Raw genomic sequence first — 23008 nt, forward strand, 5'->3', positions numbered from 1 at the left:
AAGCTCTGACAGGCTAAGAACTTGTTCATCATTCTATAGCTAGTAAGCAACACAGATCCGAACCCAAGTCTAGGGCTCCATCACTGGAGTACGTTGCTTCAGGCGATCCTTGCTGTCCCTTCTGGAGTGCCCTCCCGCCTACAAGCTTATGACTTACTTGTCAAACTTAACCGCCATTTTGATGACATCAGCGTCTCCAGCCTGGGCATCCTCCTCCTGAGCATCGTTTTGGAGTGTGGCTGCTTTGGCTGTCAATTCTGCTGTTATCTTCTTATAGAAGCTGCCCAATTCAAAGGCGTCACTGTGGAAGACACCAGAGCTTCCTTAGCAACACACAGCACGGCTGATTCTCAGCAGGCACCAGAAAAATGTGGCGCTCCCTCCCTCCCAAACTGGTGTGTGCTTGCCTTCTGCCCTCTTCACTCTCCTGGACCTACCAGGCTACACTCCTATTGCCACATGCCACATCTTACCAGTTCTTTGGCTCACACAGTTGCTGTTAAGCGACCAAATATCCTAGACTGGTAAGAATTTGAATTGGTTGCAATGGTTCATCACCACCATGAGGAGACACTGTGGTCCCTTGGAAATACACAATTCGGCAACTGCTGACCAGTTAGGAAGGGCCCACTTGCTGTCTTGCTGCTGCTGGGGTACTAAGGGGCTAACTATACCCAAGCTGGAGGCTTTAGATCACCCAATCAATCTTGATCTTAGCAGGGTCTTTATAAACATAAGGGAGATACATTGGCAAGACTGCTTCTCAACCAACCCTTTCTTTGTAAGGGCAATGAGTGTGTCTCCTGCCCCACCAAACGCATGGTTTCAGCAAAGATGGAGAAGAGAAGCCTGGAAGCTCAGCAAGGACCCTTATATCAGATGATGACAGCTCACCTCCTTCTGTCCAATAAATGCCACACACCTGGCCAGAGCCTAACCTTCAGGACAACTGCCTTCTCTCACCTGTCCACTGAGGACTCTGCCCACCAAGGCTGCCTTCAGAGCCAATGCGGTCACTCACCCAGCCACCACCTGCCCCAAGAAACAGGCTCAGAAACATAAGGAGTGGCCCTTTTCGTCTGTTCTGACCAGCAGTGACCTAAGGAGTCTAGATGACTTTTGGCATGAGGTGAAAGCACCGACCACCCTCTGCCAGCATGCCATCACTTAAAGTCCGAGGAAGCCTTCTCTAAGCCCTCTGGCTGGTAGAGACCTTCCCACTCGGACCTCACACAATACTTTTGTTTTGCTTCTATTTAATGCACTTATCATGTGATGTTGAATGTTCTCATCATCTCTATGTGTGTCTCATTTCTCTCTTCTAAGCCTTTTTAAGCTTCACAAGGGCAGGCACTATGTCTTATCTAAACTCTGTATCTTCCCCAGCCTAGAACAGAGCTTGACCCACACTGTCACTTACAAGTAGAGCTGAGTAGTGGGCTGAATTTAATAACAAGAAACTGAGTAGGGGTAAATGTAAAGATTTGCATAGGTTCAAAAAATCAATTTCACCAGTATAGGATGGGGGACCTGACAGTGAGGTTCGCTTGCAAGGCCACCTATGACAATTATTTTAGTTTGTTTTCTACAGGTAACACCTGGCCAAGCTAAGAGGAGCTTTGCTCAAACAAGTCTGTTGTTTCTTTCCAATGTGATAACAGTGGCACCACCACCTACTGCAATTTACCTCTCCAACCTTCCCTCCTACCATTACCCTACATTTAAAGATATTTTCACTGATTCATTTCCAAATATATCACTCTTCATTCCCTACTTGGGGAACCATTCCTATTAACAAAGAATCCCAAAAAAGGAAAAAAAGAAATTCAAAGAACCAACACTTTGTGTTTGACAGTATACCCAATATTCCACAACCATAGTCTTTCACCTCCTTGTATTCAATTTTATTCAACAAATACTTATTACATACCTACTAACAGGCTCACTGGAAGAAAATATAGGGAGTCAACTGACAGGCTAACCAAAAAAATTGAGAGAGAACATCTCTTTCTTACCCAGTTTTGTTTTTCAAATTCACAAGCTCAACTTACATTTGGGTTCTCATTTCCTTTCTGAAATATATAAAGTAACACGTCTGAAAAGCTCTGGAGAACTTATGGATAAATCAGTAGTGTGATGTGGCAGCCAAAAAAACTATTGCAATCTCGAGCTGCAGTAAGAAAGGCACAGCTTCAGGGAATGCGGTTGTATTACAACAAGCCCTTTGAAAGCTGCCCCAGAGGCCACACTTCAAGCACAGGGCTCCAGGGATGTCTGGACAACCATTTGTTCAGGGATGTTGTACAGGGGATTCAGATTGGCCTGGAAGGACTGAACAAGGTCCCTTTCTTAGATTGGTCAATCCTGTACCATCTCTATTCTCCTAACTTCTCTAACACTTACAACAACCATAGAGAACTCTCATTTCACACCAGCCCATGTTCATGGCAGCCTTCTAACCACTATTTCATCTCCGTATCTATGTCCTATCTGCCCCTCGAGGGCAGGGATCAGATTTTATGCTCCTCTGGGAAAGGTCCTGGGGGCCCAGGGAAGCTCCCTGAGGCCTCAGGGGCTCTGTAGAGGGGCCCTGCCTGGCCCCCTCCGGGGGATATGGAAGCTCCCAGGGATCTGGGATTGATTCGGCCTTTGTCTTTGCATTCTCAGGTCCCACACACAGCTGGTGCTCAATGAACTGCTACCTGACTGATTAAGAATCCCTGACGGGTCTGACGAGGACCTTGGAGGGAAGGAATGAATCTCCACCCCAGCCACTACTTCTCAGCCTGCCCCTGGTGTAGGGGCTTCCTCCCCAGGCGGCAAATCTCTCTGGCTATCCCCCATACGCACCAGATTTCCTGGGAAGACTGGGCAGCATGGAGCTTCTTTCCCTGGGGAGTTTCTAGCTGTTCTCTCAGCATCTGGCACAAGCAGTACTTGGTGTTAGTGTAGTGGTTATCGTATCTCACCGCCTGGGAGGAAGAGTGAAGAAAGAAAGAGACTCAGGGCTGAGGAGAGGTCAGTGAGGCACAGGGACTGTGTGCAGGATGAGAGAAGAAGGGGGCCTCTCTTTTCATGACCCTTCATGAGGCTCTGAAGTCAGAGGATCTGGGTTCAAATCCTGTCTAATTTCCTTGCCTGTAAAATGAGAGGGTTGGGCTGGAATGCCTCTGAGGCCTTTCGCAGTACAGACCTACGACTGACCTATGGCTCCTGCCTGGGCCAGGAGGGCGGCGGGATTCTTCTTGAGCAGTGACATGAGATTAGCTTCCTTGGCACCACTGGGGGCCTTTATGTGGTGTTTTAAGGTTTTTCAAGGGGTTCCTTTATGCTAACCCTGTGAGATGACCACCATCTGACTTGTCTAAGTTCCTATGGCTAGGCAGTGTCAAAGTCAGGACTTGAATCCAGGTTTCTGACACCATGGGTGGCCCCTCCCTCACTCTCAGAGGAATTCACACACCTGGTTCCTCTTATGAGCAGGAAAGAGTGTTTAGTTTCACAGAAGAAGTTGTATCTTAAACCAAGTATCTGATCCCTCTAAGTATGGGGTGAAGAGGCAACCATCAGAAGCCAAACACGAGAGGGGAGGGCGCCCTCAGAGAGGATGGACAGCTATCTGCTATCTCTACTATTTTTCCTTCCCTGGCCTGGAGCTTTCAGGATGCTTCACAGACGATGAGAAAACTTTGCAATTCATGTTTCCTAGGATGGCGAGGCAGGGGGGAGAGGCCCAGGAGGGCACATGATCCTTCATCAACGAATGGGATGCTACCTCCTAGGAAAGCCCCTGCAGACCCTAGTCATCAGCTACACCTAGGTGGAGTAGGACGCACCTCACGTCTCACACACACTCTCTCACAGAACCACAGGCTTTAGACCTGAAGAGGCCGTGTCATTCCTTCTCTCATTTTACACACATCAGCTGATGTGACTAGTCCGAGGTGGTGAGCAGCAGAGCTAGGTTTTAAACAGGCTCCCTGACCCCAAACTCGGAGCTCCCTTCATTGCCTTCCTGGGGCTGCCCCTTCAATACTGCAAGGCAGGAGAGATCATAAACCTTATTGCTACTGATGGAGAAGCACCCTGCACCCCAAAACGAAGGTAACAAATCAGGAGTCTTTGATTTTGCTACACTTTAGAGACAGAATGTTTTCTTTCATGGTGCACACTCCTTCAGGGCAGGGAAGAAGAGAGAGAGAAGGCGACGAGTCATCTCACTCAGCAAAGCTATGCCCAGCCTTATTCCACTTCCTCTGGCTGTTTTATCAGCTCATTGTGGTTTCACCCCAGCAACCTGCACTTCTGTTTAGCAGTGAAAGCACATTCTGCCCTGTTCCAAGCACATCCATCTCTCTATCTCAGCATCTTCAACAACTGTAAAGATGCCGTTACTGGCTCACAGTGAGACCAGGAGTGGGTGTACCCCAGCCAGCCAGGCGGGCTTGCAAGGCCACCTACAATCATTATTTTAGCTTGTTTTCTACAGGCAACACCTGGCAGGCTAAGAGGCGCTTTGCTCAAACAAGTCAGCTGGTTCTTTCCTATGTGATAACATACCCACTGGAAGAGAACACAGGGAGTCACTTAACAGGCTAACCAAAGTTTGAGAGAGAACATCTCTTTTTCACCCAATTTTGTTTTTCAAATTCACAATTTCCACTTAAATTTCGTTTTTCCCTTATGATCTCATTTCCCTTCTGAAATACCTAAAGCTACTGGCCAGAAGGGGATGGGTGGGGGGGATGACCATAGAGGATCACAAATAGTTTGAAGGTGAAAGGATTTTAGAGCTCAGTCCAGGCCAAATCCCTGATTTTACAGAAGAGGAAACTGAGGCTTAGAAGTGAAATCTTCTGCTGTTCGAGGACACACTATGCCTCCGTATGGTTTTTAGACCAGGCCTTCACTGAACAAGTGAAGCCGCTCCAGACTCTTTCGAGACTGGATCACAATGACTCTCTCTTGTTCAGAAGCATTCATCCCTCTGCCAGTATCCCATCACTCGGCCAACTTGTGTGACTTCCAGTCAAAGATGCAATTAAGGTCCCTCTGTCAGTGGAACGAAAGCAATAGAAAAACAACATTCTGGCAACTTCTTTTCTAGGCTCATGCGTGATCCCCTTGCCCCTCACCTATTTATACTCATTGAGGATTTATTGATAACTGCATCTGGCAGCTCCTTCAAACCCTCCCCCTAAGGGAAACTGGCTTAGGAAGAGCTAACTCTCAATCTCACCTTCCTGGCTCGTGGGTTTAAAATATTCTGGGAATGAAACGGTTTTGATTAACAGCCCAAAGATATGTTGCCATGGAGAGAATTCTGTTCACAACAGCTGTTACATTAACCCCTTCTACCCTGCTCATTCCACTGAGATGTACTCTTAGGTTGTATTATTTTAATGTGTGTTAATGTGCTGTTGCATCCCTGTTCTTAACTTGTTTATTCTGTGTGTTCCATAAAAATTCATGTCTGCAGCATTCCTTCTCTCCCTACCACTGAAGATTACTACTTTCACAAGGGCAGAAGTTATGCTTTCTTTTTAAAAAAAAAACAACAGACACAAGTCTTTATCAAGGCAAACAACTGAGTCTTTAGCCAGTCCAGCCAGCCACTCTAAGGACCATTCATTTAGTATCTCCTCTGTTTTAGTGGAGTCAGCAAGGGGAGAGAAAAAGCAATGTTTGAAAAGCCAAGAAAGGAAAAAAAAACAGCAGAGCAGGAGGTCAGGGGTGTGCATTAACACGATGCTCCCGAATGAGAAGGATTTTAAAGAAAAAAGCTTTAACCAGAGGCAGCATGGTGAACGGGGAAAAGCACTGTGACTATGAGCAAGGCACTTAACTTCCCATTTTTCTCATCTGTAAGACGGGAATAATGCCAGTGTACTCATCTCACAGGGTTGTTGATGTAAGGATAAGTAAAATAATCCAGCACAACACAAATATCAGCTGTTATATTACCCGCATCACACACAGACACCCATCCACAATTTGAGGTATGACGGAAAAAGCAGGGGATGCATAAAGCAGAGGACCTAGGCTCCAGCACTACCTGTATAGCCTTGGACAAGTCACTGACACTGTAGGCCTCCTCTGCACAGTCAGTTGGACAAAGTGATACCTAAGGTTCCTTCTAGCATCTCTATAACTGTTCGGACAAGTAATGAGACCTACGTATTTTATGTACTCTTGCATGATCTTTTCCAGAGGCTGCAGGCCCTCCTTTCTGAAGATGGATGGGTTCCACATGGCTGCACGTGCCACCATCACGGAAGATGCTGAAGTCTCTTGCCGGAAGGCTTCTAGGTCTGAATATACTTTGATGTGGTCATGAGATCCTCCACTGAAAGCCAACACAGGGAGTTATTGCTGTTTGCAATTATGAGACCAACCTCATCAAGCAGAGTGGTGATGGGAGACCAACCCCTGCCCGAGACACTGTGAACATCCCTAATGGGAACAAGACAAGAGGACAGTCCACAGAGCCAGAAGCTTTATGCCACCATGTCTCAGCAGGCTGCTAAGTGGAGAGGATGGCACCTTCTATTTCACCAGGCTGTAGCATTTGTAAGAGGCATGAATGCTCTGTGGTGATCACAGTAACCCAAGCAGTTTGCTAACTATACGCCCACACTCTGCAGCCTGAATGACAATCTCACCTCTGACATTTCTGTGATAGGGATGAAAGTCATAAAAAACCAGACCTGGACATCTGGATCCAGGGTCCCAGGTTTAAGCTGGCCCATAAGAGCAGAGTTGGCACCAATGAGTAGGGTTTCTGTTTTCTCAAAACCACTTCTAAGCTCTCTCTTAGATGCTGCCCCTTGGAGAGGTTGAGTCACCCTACCTGGATCTGAAACAAGCAGAAGTTGCTCACACCTCTGCTTTCACCCAAGCTGACTTGACAATCAGTTCCCAAAAATAGCTTCCAGGGTCCCACCTGCAGGCTCTGGGCAGGACACACCTTTGGTTTTTGCCCTGGCATCAGTATCTCTTTGCTGCGGGTATCCCTAACACACTGTACACCCTAGCCCTAAATCCTGTGCTATCCTCCAGTTCCTGTCTGCCTACCTGCCGACTTGGTGCTTTGACGTGACACTCAATACTACCTGCGTGTTCACTAACTCCAACTGCTTCCCTGGCTCCTGCCTCCCCATCTCCACCTTGGCCTTACATTACAGCTTTACTTTGTTTCAAGGTGTGACTTCAAAGGGTGTCCTTGGTGGAATGGGATGACATTGTGACAGAGATGATGGCCTAGGGTTTCCTTTGAGATTTAAACCCTTCCTATACGGAAGGAGAAGAAAACTCTAGACCACTAGTCTCACAACAAAAAAGGAGCTAGAAGGGGGGTTCACCTTCCGAGGCTGTCTCTCAAGACAAGAACAAAAAGATGATGTAGTGAAGGAGCCAAAGGAAGGGGCTAAAAGAGACGATTAGGCCTGCCTCTATTTACATTCCAACCCACAGCAGCAATGTTTTTAAACTCTCCCAAGCTTGCAATTTTTAGCTATGCTTCCCTCATAATATTAAAAACTATTTAAGTAGTTTAGTAGTAAATTTAAGTAGTTAAGAAGTAAAAACTCTTAAGAGACATCAAAAAAGTGTGTGTTTGCTTCAGAGACAGAGGGAAAAGCTGCATCCTGTTTAGTGGACTCTAGAGACAAGAAAGCCTTGGTTAGAAGAATAAGTGGAGGCAGCCAGAAAGGGGAGAACCTGGACCAGTTCCTGGGTTTGCAGAAAGCGGAACAAACCTGAGTTGGGAGCCACTCAAGAACTCAGAAGAGATCCCCGAGGATGTTCACTAGCAGGCAGACCCTAGGGGATTTCCCAAGCTCCTGGCCCTCTGCTCCCATGACCTCTATGTTGACAGAATGAGCAGAACCATTCCTACAAAACGCACTGTTCCCCAGCTAAATTTCCATGGGCTAGCATCCAGGTCCAATTTGGATCACTCTGAATTACTGATTAATAAGAAAAACTTACTTAGCTATTACCGGAATGGAGACAGCTTCAGCAATGGCTTTGATAATATCACAGTGGACAGGATGTTGAGGTCTCTCTTCCTTATTCCTTTATGACAAAAGAAGGGAGAGAAAACACTGAGGTGAACAAAATACACCCAAAGCTTTCTCTGGGTTGTCAGGTAACACGACCATGCTTTTCCTGGAGAGTCCCAGAAATAAGCTGGACTCTGATGAAACCAGAAGACACTCTTGGTTTAGTGGCAGTTGGGAGGGTGCATGCCTGTGCAACAGAAGGAAAAACCCCTGGCCCACTCATGCTGTCAGTCCTAGATCCCCAACACAACAATGACGTGGGCAGGAGTGAAGATGCATTGGTGGCGGGTGAGAGAACGATAAGATGGACATGACTAACATAACTCAGAGCCATACACCTGGACGAGTTCTGAGAAGACTGGAAGCCATAAAAACTAAAGTCCTGGAATTATTGTCTGTATAATGCCCAAGGAGACTGTGGGGTTGGAGGGGAGAGGGACCCTGGATTCCCCCACCCAGTCCCACTGACACTACGTCAGGATCACTCTGGATCCATCATTTTTTTCAGCCTTGGAGACTGAATCCAGATGGCACAATGCCCAAATACTGGGTCTCCTGGTTTGTGGGATACAAGGCCAATTACAGACTATTAGTCAGGACAATCATGTATTTCCCGAGTTGCTTTCAATTTACATTTCTTATAATTGTAATTCCCACTGCATGAAACCAGCCTTTGAGGATAAATGGGGTCCTAACTAAGCTGATAATGAACAATGATACACAATGTGAAAGATCCCTGATGCCGTTGGGAAGGACTGTCTTCTCAAATTTTCCTATAACAATTCATCTGTCTGTTTATCGGTGGTTTTCCTCATAACCCTTGATCCTGCACTAGTCTGATCTCTAAGTCATTTCCCCATAGCAGAACGAAAGAGTCAGGACTATGCCATTTTCCACCACTGTATCTCCACCAAATGTTTCCTGAACTGAGTAGAATGACTGGAGGCTCAGGATTAAAAATACCAGAAACATGGGGTGCAGAGAGAAGAAAAATCAAGACCTGTCTGGCTACCTAGTAAAGCCAAACAGGCTACCACAGAAAATAAAGTTATCTTTCAGAAATAGAAGGTAGGGAGGAAGGGAGGGAAGGAAAGAGAGAGGGAAAGAGGGAAGAAAGAAGGCAGGAAGGGAAGGAGGGAGAGAGGGAGGGAGGAAAGAAGGAAGGCAGGGAGAGAGGGAAGAAGGGAGAAAAGGGAGAGAGGAAGGGAAGAAAGAAAGGGGAAAGGGAGGGAGGGAGGGAGGGAGGAAGGAAGGAAGGAAGGAAGGAAGGAAGGAAGGAAGGAAGGAAGGAAGGAAGGAAGGAAGGAAGGAAGGAAGGAAGGAGGAAGGAAATATCCTATGGCAAGTGAAAAGTGACCTAGAAATTAGGAGGGATAAAAATCACTCAAGAGGTACCTTGCAAAGGCTTCAAAGTCAGTAAAGAAAATCTTCAAATATAGTGAGAGGAACAATGCCAACTAGAGAATCATTAGGACCATTTAATCAAGGTATGCATTCAAGGATGAAAATGAGTTAGTAGAGAGGGTAAACCAATTCTTTGCCTAGAAGATCCCCTGCTCCAAACAACCTTTTGATATAGACAAGTCTGAGCTGCTGAAACAAAGGGCAAAGAAAACAGGATGCTCTAGAGCTAACCAACAAATGAGATAGATAAATCACTGGGACAGGAGAGCACCCACATGAGAGTTCTGAAAGAATCTGAGAATCAGGCTATGAAAATGTTCTGCAAAATGTGTAGACTGATGCAAACAGCTACTGTGCTACTTGACAGTCAGTGTCAACCTCATCAATCACTAGCAGGCAGACTCTAGGTGTATTTGGGAATATACAGCTCCTAGGATTTCACGGATTCATTCAACAAACACTGATGCTACAGGTATTCCGTACAAAGCACTGTACACCACAATGGAATTCTAGATTTAGACAGAAAAGGTAGAAAAATTGGTATTTTATAGCAAGAATAGTCCCTCGATAAACCAAAACTTGGTCATTTTTGTTTCATTCTAATTATGACAAAACAAAGACAATGCAGCTTAACTGAAGTTACTGTACTCTACCTGCATAACGAATCATCACGTTTCCCCTCTTCCCCCAACTCCGCCTCGGGGATACAAGACTGTATGTCAATGGAACAGGTTCACATTATTACAAAGAAAGTGACTAAGATGGCTGGTTGCCTGCTTAATGCACAGTGGGCCTGCCCAGAGTATATGACTAGGAGGCTGGGAAACATGGCAGAGGGCAAAGACGGCTAGGTTTCAGAATTAGGAGACCCCGGTAGAAGTCCTAGCTCTCACACTGAAGAGCTGGATGACCTTGGACACCATTTAGAGTATTTAAAGCTTCAATCTGTCACTATGTGAAATAGGGACAGTAATACCTGCATTGTGGACTACTTGGCACTGTCAAGAGGAAAACGTTTTGTGAACTCCAAAGTGCTCTAGGGATACGAGCATTCTGCTCTGGTCAGGCCACAGGGAGGCCATTACTAAACTGTCCAGAGAGTGATGTGACTGGTATATGTGCCATCAAAAATGCTGGTAGAAGAAAGGAGGCCTAGGCGTTTAGTCTGGAGAAAAGAAGACTCAGAGAACAAAAGACAGTTATTTAACGCATTGAATGGGCTATCGCACCCTGTGAAGGAGGGATTCAATGGTTTCTGCTTAGCCCCAGACAGCAGAACCAGGAACAACGATGTACAATCTTAGTAAGAAAACCCTTCCTAACAATAGGACTGATACCCAAACGAGCTACTTCAGAAGACGGGGGTATCTCCCTTGTCAGCTGCCCCAAAGCAGAAGCACAAGGCCCCTTGTGGGGGGTGGGGGAAGGATGGTGTCAGAAGGGGATTCTAGTTCAGGTGGATGGACTGTCCTACATGGTCTTGGAGGTCCCTTTCCGCACTGCAATTCTGTGACAGTAATGAATGCAGAGAGGTATGGAAAGATCTTTATAAACTGATGCAATGAAGTAAGAAGATCCGAGAAAATAAGAGACATGGTGACAACAACCAATGGAAACGGAAAGGACCACACACCAAAAATCACGAGTAAATACAACAAAATCATCAAGATCAAGCAGGACTCCCATGGAGATGAGAAGATGCCCCCATTCCAGCCCCTCAGGGAGGTGAGACGTCCACAGGTGTTACACACTGCAGAGGTTTTCAAAGTTTTCCAATGTATCAATCAGTTGCGCTGACTTCTCTATCTTCTCTTAAAAAAAAAAACTATTTGTTATATGGGATGGTTCTCTGGGAGGGGCAAGGGGAGATGCCACAGTGATCTAAGAAAAAAATCAATAAAAACCTATAGGCCCTGGTCCTTAAGGGAATTTCCAATTCAAACAGCTAATAACCTCAGTCCAGGAAAGCCCAGAGGATGAAGGTGAAGAACACGTTATTCAGGGAGGGAAACACAATTCAAGACCAATGACCCCACATCACGAACTTCTGAGAAGAGGAAAAATATCAATACCAAGTATTCCTTCGCGGGTTCAGAACACTTCAGGCGTCAATACACGTGCTCATATATATCCCCTCTGAATCTTTATCTTCCAGTCATTAATGCCTTCTCCCTCCTCAAACCACTGTACCTGTTATATCCCCTAGTACAACGTAAGGGCTTTGAGGGCAGGGACTATTTTGTGTTTTATAAACTGATGCAATGAAGTAAGAAGATCCGAGAAAATAAGAGACATGGTGACAACAACCTTGACCATACTAGACGCTAAGAGATCATTACAGAATTGAACTGATGAGACCCTGATGGGTGGAGGAAGAAGTGCAGATTGTTTGTGGGGCTGGTACAGAGGACCACCACGGCTGGTGTCCCTTTTCCTGGGGGCTCGTCAATGGCACACACCATCTCAGCTGGGCACAAATTGCCTTCCACCAATAGCACTGGAAATAGTGGCTGCAGCCCCTACCAAAATCCATGTTTAACCATCAGAGACACTGGACTCAGCCTCTGGTGAAGGAAAAGCCCAGAGGAGGCAGAGACAGGTTTCTCTGAAGAAGTAAGTTACAATGTTTGAGTGTAAGCTTCAATGCTTCAAGGAATCACAATTTGTTGATGTGAGCGATGCAGAACCTTGTAAACCCCCTTTCCTTCTGTATAGATGGTCTTTGGGTGTTACGTGGTTGAGTACACTTATCAGCCCAGAGCTAATCTTTCTGCCCTTGACTTGGAGGGTCTTTGGATGATAGAGTCAATCAGACCCTAACTGAAATTTTGGTGCGAAGCAATGAGTTATGGGGGGGAAAGTGTTCAACTTACAGGCAGAAGAAGACCTGGGTTCAAATTTTGCCTTTGAAAGAAAAAAGCAAGCTGCATAAGCACATGTAACCAGGCTCAATTCGTCATTTATACAGTGAGGAGAAGACCCACAGTGGCGATCTTGCAGGGGTCCTGGGAGGTTCCAATGAGATAACCGAAGTGCTTCACAGGCTTCCCTGTGCTCAGTGAATGTCAGCTCTCGTTACAGCTTGCTGGAGCCAGCCAGGATGCGTGTCGTGCTGGCCTAGCACCGCAGAACCCGAGGTCACCTTCCTAACATCAGGAGATTCCAGCCAACAGGTCAGCTCCAGCCTTATTCTGCCCCTGGGCTGCTTACAATGCTGTTGGAGACTATGTTACCTCAGCTCTTGTACCTGTGAGATTGCCATCAATCGCCAATACCTTAGTGTGTTCTAGGAAACCTCTCCACAGACAAGCACTCCAAGTGAATACAAAATGCTTCTGGCCACTTGTCAAGACTCAGGCTCAATTACAGATACAACATGCTCAGACATTCTCTGATATTCCCAATCATTTGCTCAGTTCCCTATAAGTTAAATAAAACAGGTTTCTACTTACCATCCCTTTCAGCTGATTATGATCCTGGTTACTCACAGTTATTTATACTTACCAGTTAAAATGACAAGAAGAAGATAAAAGTTTCTCAGATGTTTTAAGACTACGTGTAAACGATTTACCCTGTGACACAAGGGTGACATTTTGGGTCGGTTACCGATCACGTTTCAGGAGGCACACAGCTTGGAAGATAGCCTGCCCCATTCTTATCAGGACTTGTCCTCTGGGCTTTGGAGACCTTTACTTGGGAAGCAAAGAGCAGGGCTGCATCATCCACCAGTGGCTGGACCAATGCACCAGACCTTAGAGCTGCTGGAGAGCAGGAGAGGGGCCCTTCCACCTTGCTCTAATGAGAATAAAATCTCTTAAGAAAGGCCACTGGTGTTTACGACCCTTTTGCACACCCCACTAATCTCATCCTCAGTCTACTAACCACCTCTGCCATCCAGAAGACTGCTGTGAACTCAGAAACCTGCACATTGGGGAGCCCACGTAGACGTATGCCCCAGGAAAGCGGTGACAACACCGTGGGGTCCTCAGGGCAGGGGGTATGGAACTAGAACAGTGAGTGAAAGTAGGGTCAAAGACTGAACAAGACTGGTTACTTGGTTTTCCTTGGAAAACAACAACCTTATCCTAGCTTTGGGAAGACAACTGACTGGTAACAACCCATGGGGCACTGGTTGGAAGGGACGCCTAAAGCAGACACTTGGACCATTGGTTAAATGACAGTGGCTAGTGACCACAGAGGGAAAAGACAAAAGAAAGGCCACTCGGGAACAACGAATTTGGGCTGACAGCCTCATCCACCTCAGCAGGTCCTAAAGGCATCACTGTGCTGCATCACCATTCAGTAACCAAAGCTCACAGCCCCACAGTGCACAAGCACAAGGACAATGACAATGCAGAGAACATTCTGTATGACGGTGTGACAAGTGAAGATCTTCCATAAAACTCATCTTCAGAGTAATGCCAGCCCCTAGTTTCCTTCTCTTATTAGGGAATTTTATTAAATTTGGACCACCTTAAAATGTTGGGACCCTAAGGGGACCACTCATAGGAGGAGCTTTTAGGGTCTTATGAACTTGACTGCTCACGTGACTGCAGACAGGGTCTGTGCAGGAAATCACCTACCTGAGAAGGTCAAATAAAAATGATGAAGCAGAATTGCCCATAATGGTAAAGAGGTGATCATGAGACTGCAATCCCAGAAAAACGTCAAGAGAATGCTAAGCTCCTTTCCATGGGGTGACTGCCCCTTTTTCTTCCTAACAGAGCCGGCTATAAGAGCCGAGCACTTAAGGCTAGAGCTTTGTGCTGAGGGACAGGTAAACTCATCTGGCTGACAATGGAGAAGAATCAATTCCTTTCCCATAACGAGCAGTGTAGTACAAAGACCATGGGAGTTAGTCAGCCCTGGGTTCCTAGCTCCGCCCCTCTGGGGAAGTTTCTTCTCCTCTCTGGGTCTCGGGGCTGTGAGAGGGCTGGGTGAAATGATCTCTAAATCTGTGATCCAGTAAGCCACTGGAAGAAATTCTCTTAAAAATCCTGCTTTCCCATCAAATGTACTTACCTCCCATGGACCGCAATGGCTGCTACCCCAGTCCTCTCTATCCGCTTCACAAGATTCAATGTGTCCTCAAGCTGAGGAAAATGACCAAGGAGGGACATGTCACTCAATTTTTATGGGAATTGGATTATTGTCATCTAACTCACAAAGGGATCTCAGCCCTTCTCTATCTGCCTTCCCCAACCCCAATCCAAATCAACAAACATTTATTGAGCACCTACTATGTACCAGGCACTGTGCTACAAAAAAGAGGCAAAAGACAGTCCCTGCCCTCAAGGAGCTTCCCATCAAATCATCTCATTCTGCTGCTCCCCCCCCCCCATTTCATTAGAGATTGACAAGCTCTTTTGAATGAAATGAATTGTGTTTACCGATGGCAGGATCCGAATCTTGCAGGTCACTGGTTTGCAAATCCCTTTAACAAGGGTACTCAGAATCTACAGACAGGGGGAGAAATGGAAGCATTTGGGACAGTAACTTTATTACATGGTAATGCCTTAATTAAAAACAGTAAGTTGTTATATAAATTGCTTAAGATGTGATAACAAGACCTATATATCCCCATACCATAGACATGGCATGTGCGGGTGCATGCATGTGATAGTGGTCAGACGGTCTGGGTTAAAATGGTAGCTCTGGTTATTTGCTCCCAAGGTGACCTGTTGGACCTCAGCCCCTTCCACTGTGAAATGAAGGAAAAGGTTGCACCGTATGGCCCTGAAACACCCTTCCCACTCTAAGTCTATGACACAGGAAGTGGTAAAATGGCAACAAAGCTTGAAACCTATCCAACGAATGGGCCTGCCGATAATGCTCCCTCTCACTCATCGGGTATGAGCAGAGGCACCATAATGTTTTGCAACCTTCAGGAAGAGCTTCATGTGGTAACTGAACCACCTTTTCAGGAATTTTTGTAAGAGCCCCAGACGAAGGCCCCGAGGAGTTTTAGAGAACACGCCTTGCTACCTCTCAGCTTCTCCATCAGGCCCTTTGGACTATGGGCACAGAACAGGGAGGGGCTCGTCACATTTCTATAATGTCTTCAAGTTTCAAGAGCACTGTCTTCACAACTACCCATGAAGTAAGCAGTGTGAGACCTACTGGCCCCATTTTACAGATGCATGAGCTGTGGCTCAGAAGTGAATTGACTTTTCCAGGGTCACAAAGCTAATTCTGAGCTGGCATTTGGACCAGAAGAGTAGTTCTCTTCTGACTTCAGGTCTAGCCTTTTTTCTATAAAATTACATCATGCTACCACTTGAAGTAAGAGTATAAATTCTCTCTTTCTCTCCTCCAACAAAACTGTGGGTCTTAATTACTTCTCAGCCAAGAATGAGTCATGTTAATTCCTTAGAAGGTCTGTTTTCCCAGTTGAGTTTTTGTCTTTATTTTGTAATTCTGCTTCATGGTGGACCTAGAGAGACCGAGACAATACACTTACTATTGAAGAGGAGGGTTCAACTAGTCCTGATGATGTCACTGCAGGCAGTGCCCTTTATCCCGAAATGGAACTATTACATCAGAGCCTTTCATAGAGAGAGGAAGAAGGTTTTCATCTGCGGTCGGCCCTTCAAATTTCCCATTCTACTGCTATAGCTTACTGGAATAAGCTCTGACTGGCCATCTTCAGGAACCACTAAGTTCCCTCGCTGGCCTGCTTGCAGCGCTGGCTGTCGACCCAAGAGGCTGACATTCTATTGCATCTCCATCTGATATCTCCATCATCTCCTCAGTTCAGGCTGCAGCCCACCCAGGTCTAGGGCCTCAAGGACCCCAAGCCAAAGCACAGGAGGCACTCCCTCGTTCGTGAATCACAGTTCAGCATGCGGACTGTCCACCTGTCACCCCTCTGCTCTGGTCTGTCTCATCTCTTCTGCTTATACACATCTCTGATGTCTCATGTACTATTCTTATGCTCAAGTCAGTGTTGGTAATGTGCTGTGTCCAATTCATACCTAATGTTGTCATCATCATCATCATCATTAGCATTTATGTAACACTTGAAGGTTTTCAAAGCTCTTTACAAGTATCATCTCATCTGATCTTGACAACTACCCTGTGAGGTAGGTGCTATTATTATCCTCATCTTACAAATGAGGAAACTGAGGCTGAGAAAGTTTAAGTAACTTGCCCAGGGTTACACCGCTAGTGCCTGAGGTCAAATTTGAACTCAGATCTTCCTGTGCTCTAACCACTGTGCCACCTAACCATCCCATCATCGACCTTTCCGTTGTTCACTGGGTCACTTACCGTTTTAATTCTTTTGCTTCTAGGTAGCTAGGTGATGCAGTGAGTACAGCACTGGGGCTTGGGGTTGGAAGATCACAGTTCAAATCAGACCTCAGACACTGACTAGCTGTGTGACCCAGTTTCCTCATCTGTAAAATGGGAAAAATAATGGCACCTACCTCACAGACTTGTGAGGATAAAATGAGATGTCTGAAAGGCATTGTGCAAACCTTAAAGTGCCAAATAAATGCTAACTGTAGTTATTAATACCTCACTTGTGGCTTACAGTCTCCCAGAGCTACCTACAGCATTAAGAGGTTGCGCGATACATCCTGGTCACTGAGGCAGGGCTGGGAGACGGGTCTATCCACTGCACTGCAGTGCCTCTCCATGAGATGTTATCATTAGTGTCTACTAGCAGTGTGAAAGCTCTGAACTCCCTAAGAATAGTAACAAACGTCCAGCCTAGCAGTGAACTTCAGCAGAAAACCTCAGAAATTCACCTAACTTGACCAGTGCACACAGGGAAAAAGGAGAGTGGGGAAGAGTCAGGACTTTGCTTGGTATCTTGTCCAAGTTGGGAACAAAAGGTAGGTTATGAATTTGCTTTTACATAATTTCTGGAATCTGAATGTGGTTAATGGAAATATGTTACAGTCTAGCCTAGGGAAGTGTGAATTATTTACTCACCTTCTCGATTTTGTCAGGGTCAGACAAAAGTGCTGCTCCCATTCCTCCCTTAAGAAAAAGCACATTGAGAAAAGACTCATTATAACTAATATACCTATTAGCTCTCAGTATTATCCTTTGCCCTTGCAAAGGACCTACCTCTGAGGCACTCAAGCTGTCATCAGGGGTGGCACTACTCTTCATTAATAACTTCTCCACATATGGAAGAAAACCCACAGCCATCTTAGGGATAAAGACAGGCGGGCTTGGGAGACAGTGTGCATCAATCCCACAGTAAGTAAGGAACAGTATTAAAAACCAAAGCAAATGGAAGGCCTGGATAGATTTCAACTTGTCAGCTGTATCCAGCTGTTTCACCCTTACTTACCTCAAAAATCCTAAATCTAAGGTTTTATGAGCGCTCTCCCTCTCTTCCTCAACCTATGACATCAAATCCAATTCAAATTTTAACTAATGGAGGCCATTAGCCCCATAAAGCATCTAAAACAGTGTGAAAACCAACGACTCACACAGCATGCTGCCATATAACAGCAGTATGAGGGGTTGAGGGGACAGAATTTGAGCAGTAATTATTTTAACAGGTGTGCCAAGTATTAATGAATGCCTGTGGGACACATTCAAGAGGTTTATTTTAAATAATGACTGTTTAATTTTATGTTTGAGGAAGACAGGTTAAATATCAGAGGGATAGTTAAACTTGTATAGACTCACTCAAGCTCAGCTTGCCATACTGGATGCATCTGCAGCTGAGACTTGAGACTCTGACTGGGTGACAGGTGTCAAGTTTGAGGAGCTGGAAGATGCTCCCTTACTCTTTACCTAACACTGATAGCTAATACTGACAGAAAGAGCACTTTCAAGCTTTACGTACATTATCTCAATGGAGCGTCACAGCAAGCAGAAGATACTGAGGCTTAGTGACTGTCCGAGGCAGGCTGTCCAGATCCAAGGCCAAGGTCCCTTCCATGGCGCTGCTACGCCAGGGGTCGAAGGACCACATGCAGCCTGCCTCTTGTTTCAGTACAGCTTGTGAGCTGGATATAGAAAAAATAATTTGTTGCATTTTAAAATGCAGAAAGTGTTCTTGGTTTCCGGGCTGTACAAAAACAGGGGACAGGCTGGATTTGGCCATCAGGTTGTATGAAGTTTGTCGACCTTTGCACTACGCAACTACTAGGAAGTTCCTAGAAGACAAATCAGACGGAGCCCAAGCGCTCAAGTTTACACTGGTCAGGTAAGACCAATCAGGTCCTAGCAGCGACGATCAAGATGTAAAGAGTGGCACAGAAGGCCCTCTATTTTTCATACATCCTTTGCCTCATGTCCCTTTGGACCAAATCAAAGATACTTAAAGGTCTGTACAGTCCAGAAGGCAACAAAGCAAACCTTCCTACCCCTAGGGAGCTAGGGCTACAGAACAACATGTTTTACTGAACCCAGACACTTCAGTCAGTCAGGCTGTCACATCTGGACTATCTTTTCAAAGACAAAAACAGATCAGATGATGACTGAACCCATGAATTTCAATAAAGCAAATGTAAGGATTTTATTTAATGTATAAAAATTACACATATATGTTTCACTCTTCATATCTAAAACAAAAGGAAACAGTTTACCTTAGTGGAGTATTCTTTTGGACAACCCATGTTAATGTCAACACCAGCTACATCATTCTCTCTGGGAAAAAAAAAAGGAACAAAAGGAATAAATATTTAACTCAAAGAAGGAAGAAATCGTAAGTAAGAAAAGGCAAGGGGAGCAGGTAAGCTAATCATATAATAATGATTAGAGGCAACAGAGGGCCAGTCTGAGAGCTATACTGGTACCCCCCAAAAAATAAAAGAACCCTAAGGAGGCATCCAGCATGCTAGGGGAATCCTCTGTGGAGGACTTCTGCAAGGATAGATAGGAAGATGTGGAGGGCTGTGACCTGTGCTGGTGGGAGGAGTGCACAAGTTCCATCGAGCTCACACGCCCCTCCAAGCACAGGTGTGCCCAGAGATCTTTTGCTCCACCATGCACACATGACTCGAAGATGATCCTCTGAGCCCAACACATCACTCGAGGATGCACACAACAACTTCACTTGGTGGTAAGGGAGCTGAGGAAGCCTTTGGAACTTTACTGACCATAGAACCATGGTGTTTGATCACAGCTCTCAAAGACACAGCTAGAGAAGGAAGCCCTGACTATCCCGCCACACAGCTAAGATGCAGCACTCCCTACTCAGGTGGGACCTCTCCAAAGCCAACACATGCCCCAGGACCTCAAGTGCACAATCACAGGAGCTCACCAAACTCAGCCCGTGAGAGGTTCTGTTCTGCACAGGTCACTGAAGGCTATTTTGGCCTGGAGCTGCTGCTTGTCGGAACACAACACATGCACACACGCCACTACCTTAACAACAGGCACATGCACTTTCTGCTGTCCTCAGTGGAAGTGGGGATTAGCTACCTCCTTTTCTGCGTGTGATGATGTCAACATTTCAAAGACCCATGATTCCTCTGGCGCAGGCAACCCCTTCCCCCCCCCCCACCAAGGCAAATCACAACTTCTTTAGGAACTGAATGCGTGCCCCTAATGGTGAGGAGCCCCTCAAAACCAAATGCAGCTGCTTGGCCTGAGGATCAGGCACACAAACCCTGCCTTCTGGGAGCCCAAAGGCAAAGCCTTTCAGGCTGCAGGGGCTTACACTCTTCTGACAGCCTCAGCGTTACCTCCACCCTGCAGTGAAGCCTGGAGAAGGCCTGTCCTAGAGCACGTGTAATAACACCAACAGCTCAAAATCACAGAGAGCTTTCCCCACAACAGCCCTGTGAGCTAGGTGGTGCCAAGGATGATTAACTGCATTATGTAGAGAGGGAAACTGAGGCTCCGAGAAGGTAAATGACTTGTCTGTGGTCACACAGCTACTAAGTGTTGGAGCTAGGGGTCTTTCCATGACACAAAGGGAGAAGAAAGCAGGCTGTCCCATTCAGCGTCATGGATATAAACAGCAGATGCTCCGCGTCTTCAGAAAGAGGAGCTGTTTGAGTAAGTCTGACCTGACTTAGGAAGGGATCCACAAGGCTCACATTTGTTTACAAGCAGCCCCAGTGGATGTTGCTATGCTTGTGGCTCTAAGACTCCCTCATTGGTATCTCAGAAAAGCTATGTTTGAAAAGTCGGCCCCACGCAGCTCATAAGTCAGCTTGTCCTCTTCTGGCCTTTGTAGGTACACCTCAGTCACAGGGACTTCCACGTGCCTTGACTTGGCCTTTAAAGTTCATTAGAGGGACCGAGGCAGCCCCCATCAGAAAGTAGATGGCCCACTGTGGCTCAGTGCTGCTGGAGTGAAGTTTGAGATGCTGATCAAGCGCCACCGTCACCAATGCAGGTCACGGCAGAACCACAGCCAGGGCCTCCAGGGGCAGATGAAAAGCTTCCGATGAGCTTCGGGCACAACTTACACAAGCTTGGCCACAGCAAGGGCTCGCTCAGCATCTGCAGATCCCTGGGGACACAGAACAAGACATTCAACAACAAGCCTGGCCAGCATCTAGACACAAGAGGCATAGAGAGAGAGGAATCTAGCTACTGTTCTCTCTTTAAAGGACATTATCATCAGACTCATTAACTGTTGTATAAAGAGCGATGTTTAAGGAATGGGAACATTTGAAAACCAGGGGATTAAGCTGATGCTGATGCTTTTTAAGGCTAGAAGGGCATTTAGGATCTACTTCTGAAAAGACACCAAGAAATGTTCAAATCAGAGAACAAAGGGGAGGATTATAAACTCACAGCTGGAGGGGGCCTTAAAGATCATCTAGCCCCGGCCACCACCCAACATTCCCTTTCATGCATTAGGAAGCTACGCCCCAGAAAGATTCAGTAATATGACCGAGGTCATGTAGGGAAGAAGTGGACAAACTGCAGTGACCCCCGGTCTTCTGAGTCCGGGGGACGTTTCTTGGACCACACTGCCTCCCAGAGATAGAGACATGAGAAGAAATTCTCTCCCCCAAAACCCATCTTTCAAAAGTCAAGGGAAAAATCTGAGTATTAGTTTCTGGAAAAAACTAATTCTGGCCCCAAGAAACAGTTATAGAAGATAATGATATGAAGACCAGTAATGAGGAGTACTAGGGAATAAAAATAAATAATTCAAGCTAAACAGCTGGATTATTCCCTTTAAGTTTATAAAAATTAAATTCTCAAACAGAAAAACATACCAGACTACTTCTTGGCTCAAATAAAATGTACTATAATACATGTTTATAATTCTTAGAAAAAACTCAGCTCTTAGGGGCTAGAATGGGGTCACATATAATTGATGACGATGATGACGATAACAACAGATAGCATTTATACAGCATTTTATAGTCGGCAACGTGCTTTACATATGGGCATTGTACTGACTGAGGAAGCAAACTTTAGAAATAACAGAGATCACGTGATGTTCAGAATGTGAGTCAGCAAGAGCAGCGCAAGCAATACAGAAGGGAGGGAAGCCAACCAGCTGGGCGGAGTCGAGTGAGGCAGGGCCTTGAGACTCTCACCATCTGAAAGACGACCTTGTTCTGCTCCCTGTCACAGGTACGGAAAACGACTCTCTCGTTGGGGGCTACAAAGTCAATGGTATCCAGCACCTCTGTGTGGAAAGAAGAAGAATAATCAGCACAACAGCCAGAACACAGTAGGCTCTTAAAAACGTTTACTTATTGACACTATCTTCCCATTGGCCTACTCTGATCCAATGAAGCAGAAGGATCCTTGTGACAGGAAGAGAGCAGTTGCTTAAGCCAGTGATCTTGCAGCTGGTTTCTCACCTGTCTAAGGAGGAAGGGGGACTAGATGACCTTTAAGGTCTCTTCCATATCTAAAATTCAATGCTATTATGGAAAAACATATTTTATATGGATCTATAACTGCCTCTCAGATTTTATACAGACAGGTAGAAGGCACAACTTTCAATTTCAGAAACATCTCAATGACCCAGCACCATGTGTAATTAGATTGTCTACAGAAGAGAATTTTCCAGATAACCTTACTCAATGTCCATGCTGTGACCTCCAATCCCTATACCCCTCAATTCTCTCCCAGGACATTTCCCTTACACTAGCCACTCTCTCCTTTTCTCTCCATCTTGACCCCTTGGTGAACTGATTCAATTCTACTCTCTACAACTGAATGCCTAGCCATTGGGTCACACCTGCCATTTGCCACCTTCACTCCTACCCATGTACTGGCCTTTAACGCTCTTGATCATCTCTCCTCTTTGATATTGGTTTTCAGGACATTACTCTCTCCTGGTTATCCTCCTTCCCATCTGTCCATTCCTTCTCTGTCTCCTTTGTTACATCCTCTCCCAGGTCATGCCCTCCACAGAGGTATCCTACAGGGTTCTGTCCTGAGTGCTTTTCTCTTCTCCCTCTGTACTGCTTCATCTGGTGATCTCATCAGCTCTCACGGATTTAATTACTATGACGGTGATTCTCAAATCTACCAGTGATCTAGTGATGCTGGGCTCTGGGCTGTTCCATGAACAAAACACTCCATCTCTCAGCTCCAGGCATTTTCTCTGGCTGTCCCCTAGGCCTAGAACACTCTTCCTCCTCTGCTCT

General features: G+C 45.9%; 1 protein-coding gene across 4 annotated transcripts in view; it reads right to left on the reverse strand.

The window, feature by feature from the left end:
* DUS2 (dihydrouridine synthase 2) overlaps positions 1-23008 on the reverse strand; it is a 66718-nt gene that overhangs the window by 9769 nt on the left and 33941 nt on the right. For all 4 annotated transcript variants that reach the window (XR_013484522.1, XM_020989298.2, XM_020989299.2 and 1 more), the window contains exons 4-13: positions 21944-22035; positions 20855-20898; positions 19022-19082; positions 17406-17453; positions 14858-14923; positions 14490-14560; positions 7990-8076; positions 6178-6346; positions 2851-2972; positions 158-301 (exon numbers count right to left, since the gene is read on the reverse strand). Coding sequence is in view for 3 of the 4 variants with exons in the window: in XM_020989298.2 (XP_020844957.1) it covers positions 158-301; positions 2851-2972; positions 6178-6346; positions 7990-8076; positions 14490-14560; positions 14858-14923; positions 17406-17453; positions 19022-19082; positions 20855-20898; positions 21944-22035 (904 nt within the window). In the remaining variant the exon portion in view is untranslated. The remainder of the gene's footprint in view (positions 1-157; positions 302-2850; positions 2973-6177; positions 6347-7989; positions 8077-14489; positions 14561-14857; positions 14924-17405; positions 17454-19021; positions 19083-20854; positions 20899-21943; positions 22036-23008) is intronic.

The sequence above is a fragment of the Phascolarctos cinereus genome, unplaced genomic scaffold, assembly GCF_003287225.1.
Source record: "Phascolarctos cinereus isolate Bilbo 61053 unplaced genomic scaffold, phaCin_HiC Scaffold_2;HRSCAF=192, whole genome shotgun sequence".
Lineage (NCBI taxonomy): Eukaryota > Metazoa > Chordata > Mammalia > Diprotodontia > Phascolarctidae > Phascolarctos > Phascolarctos cinereus.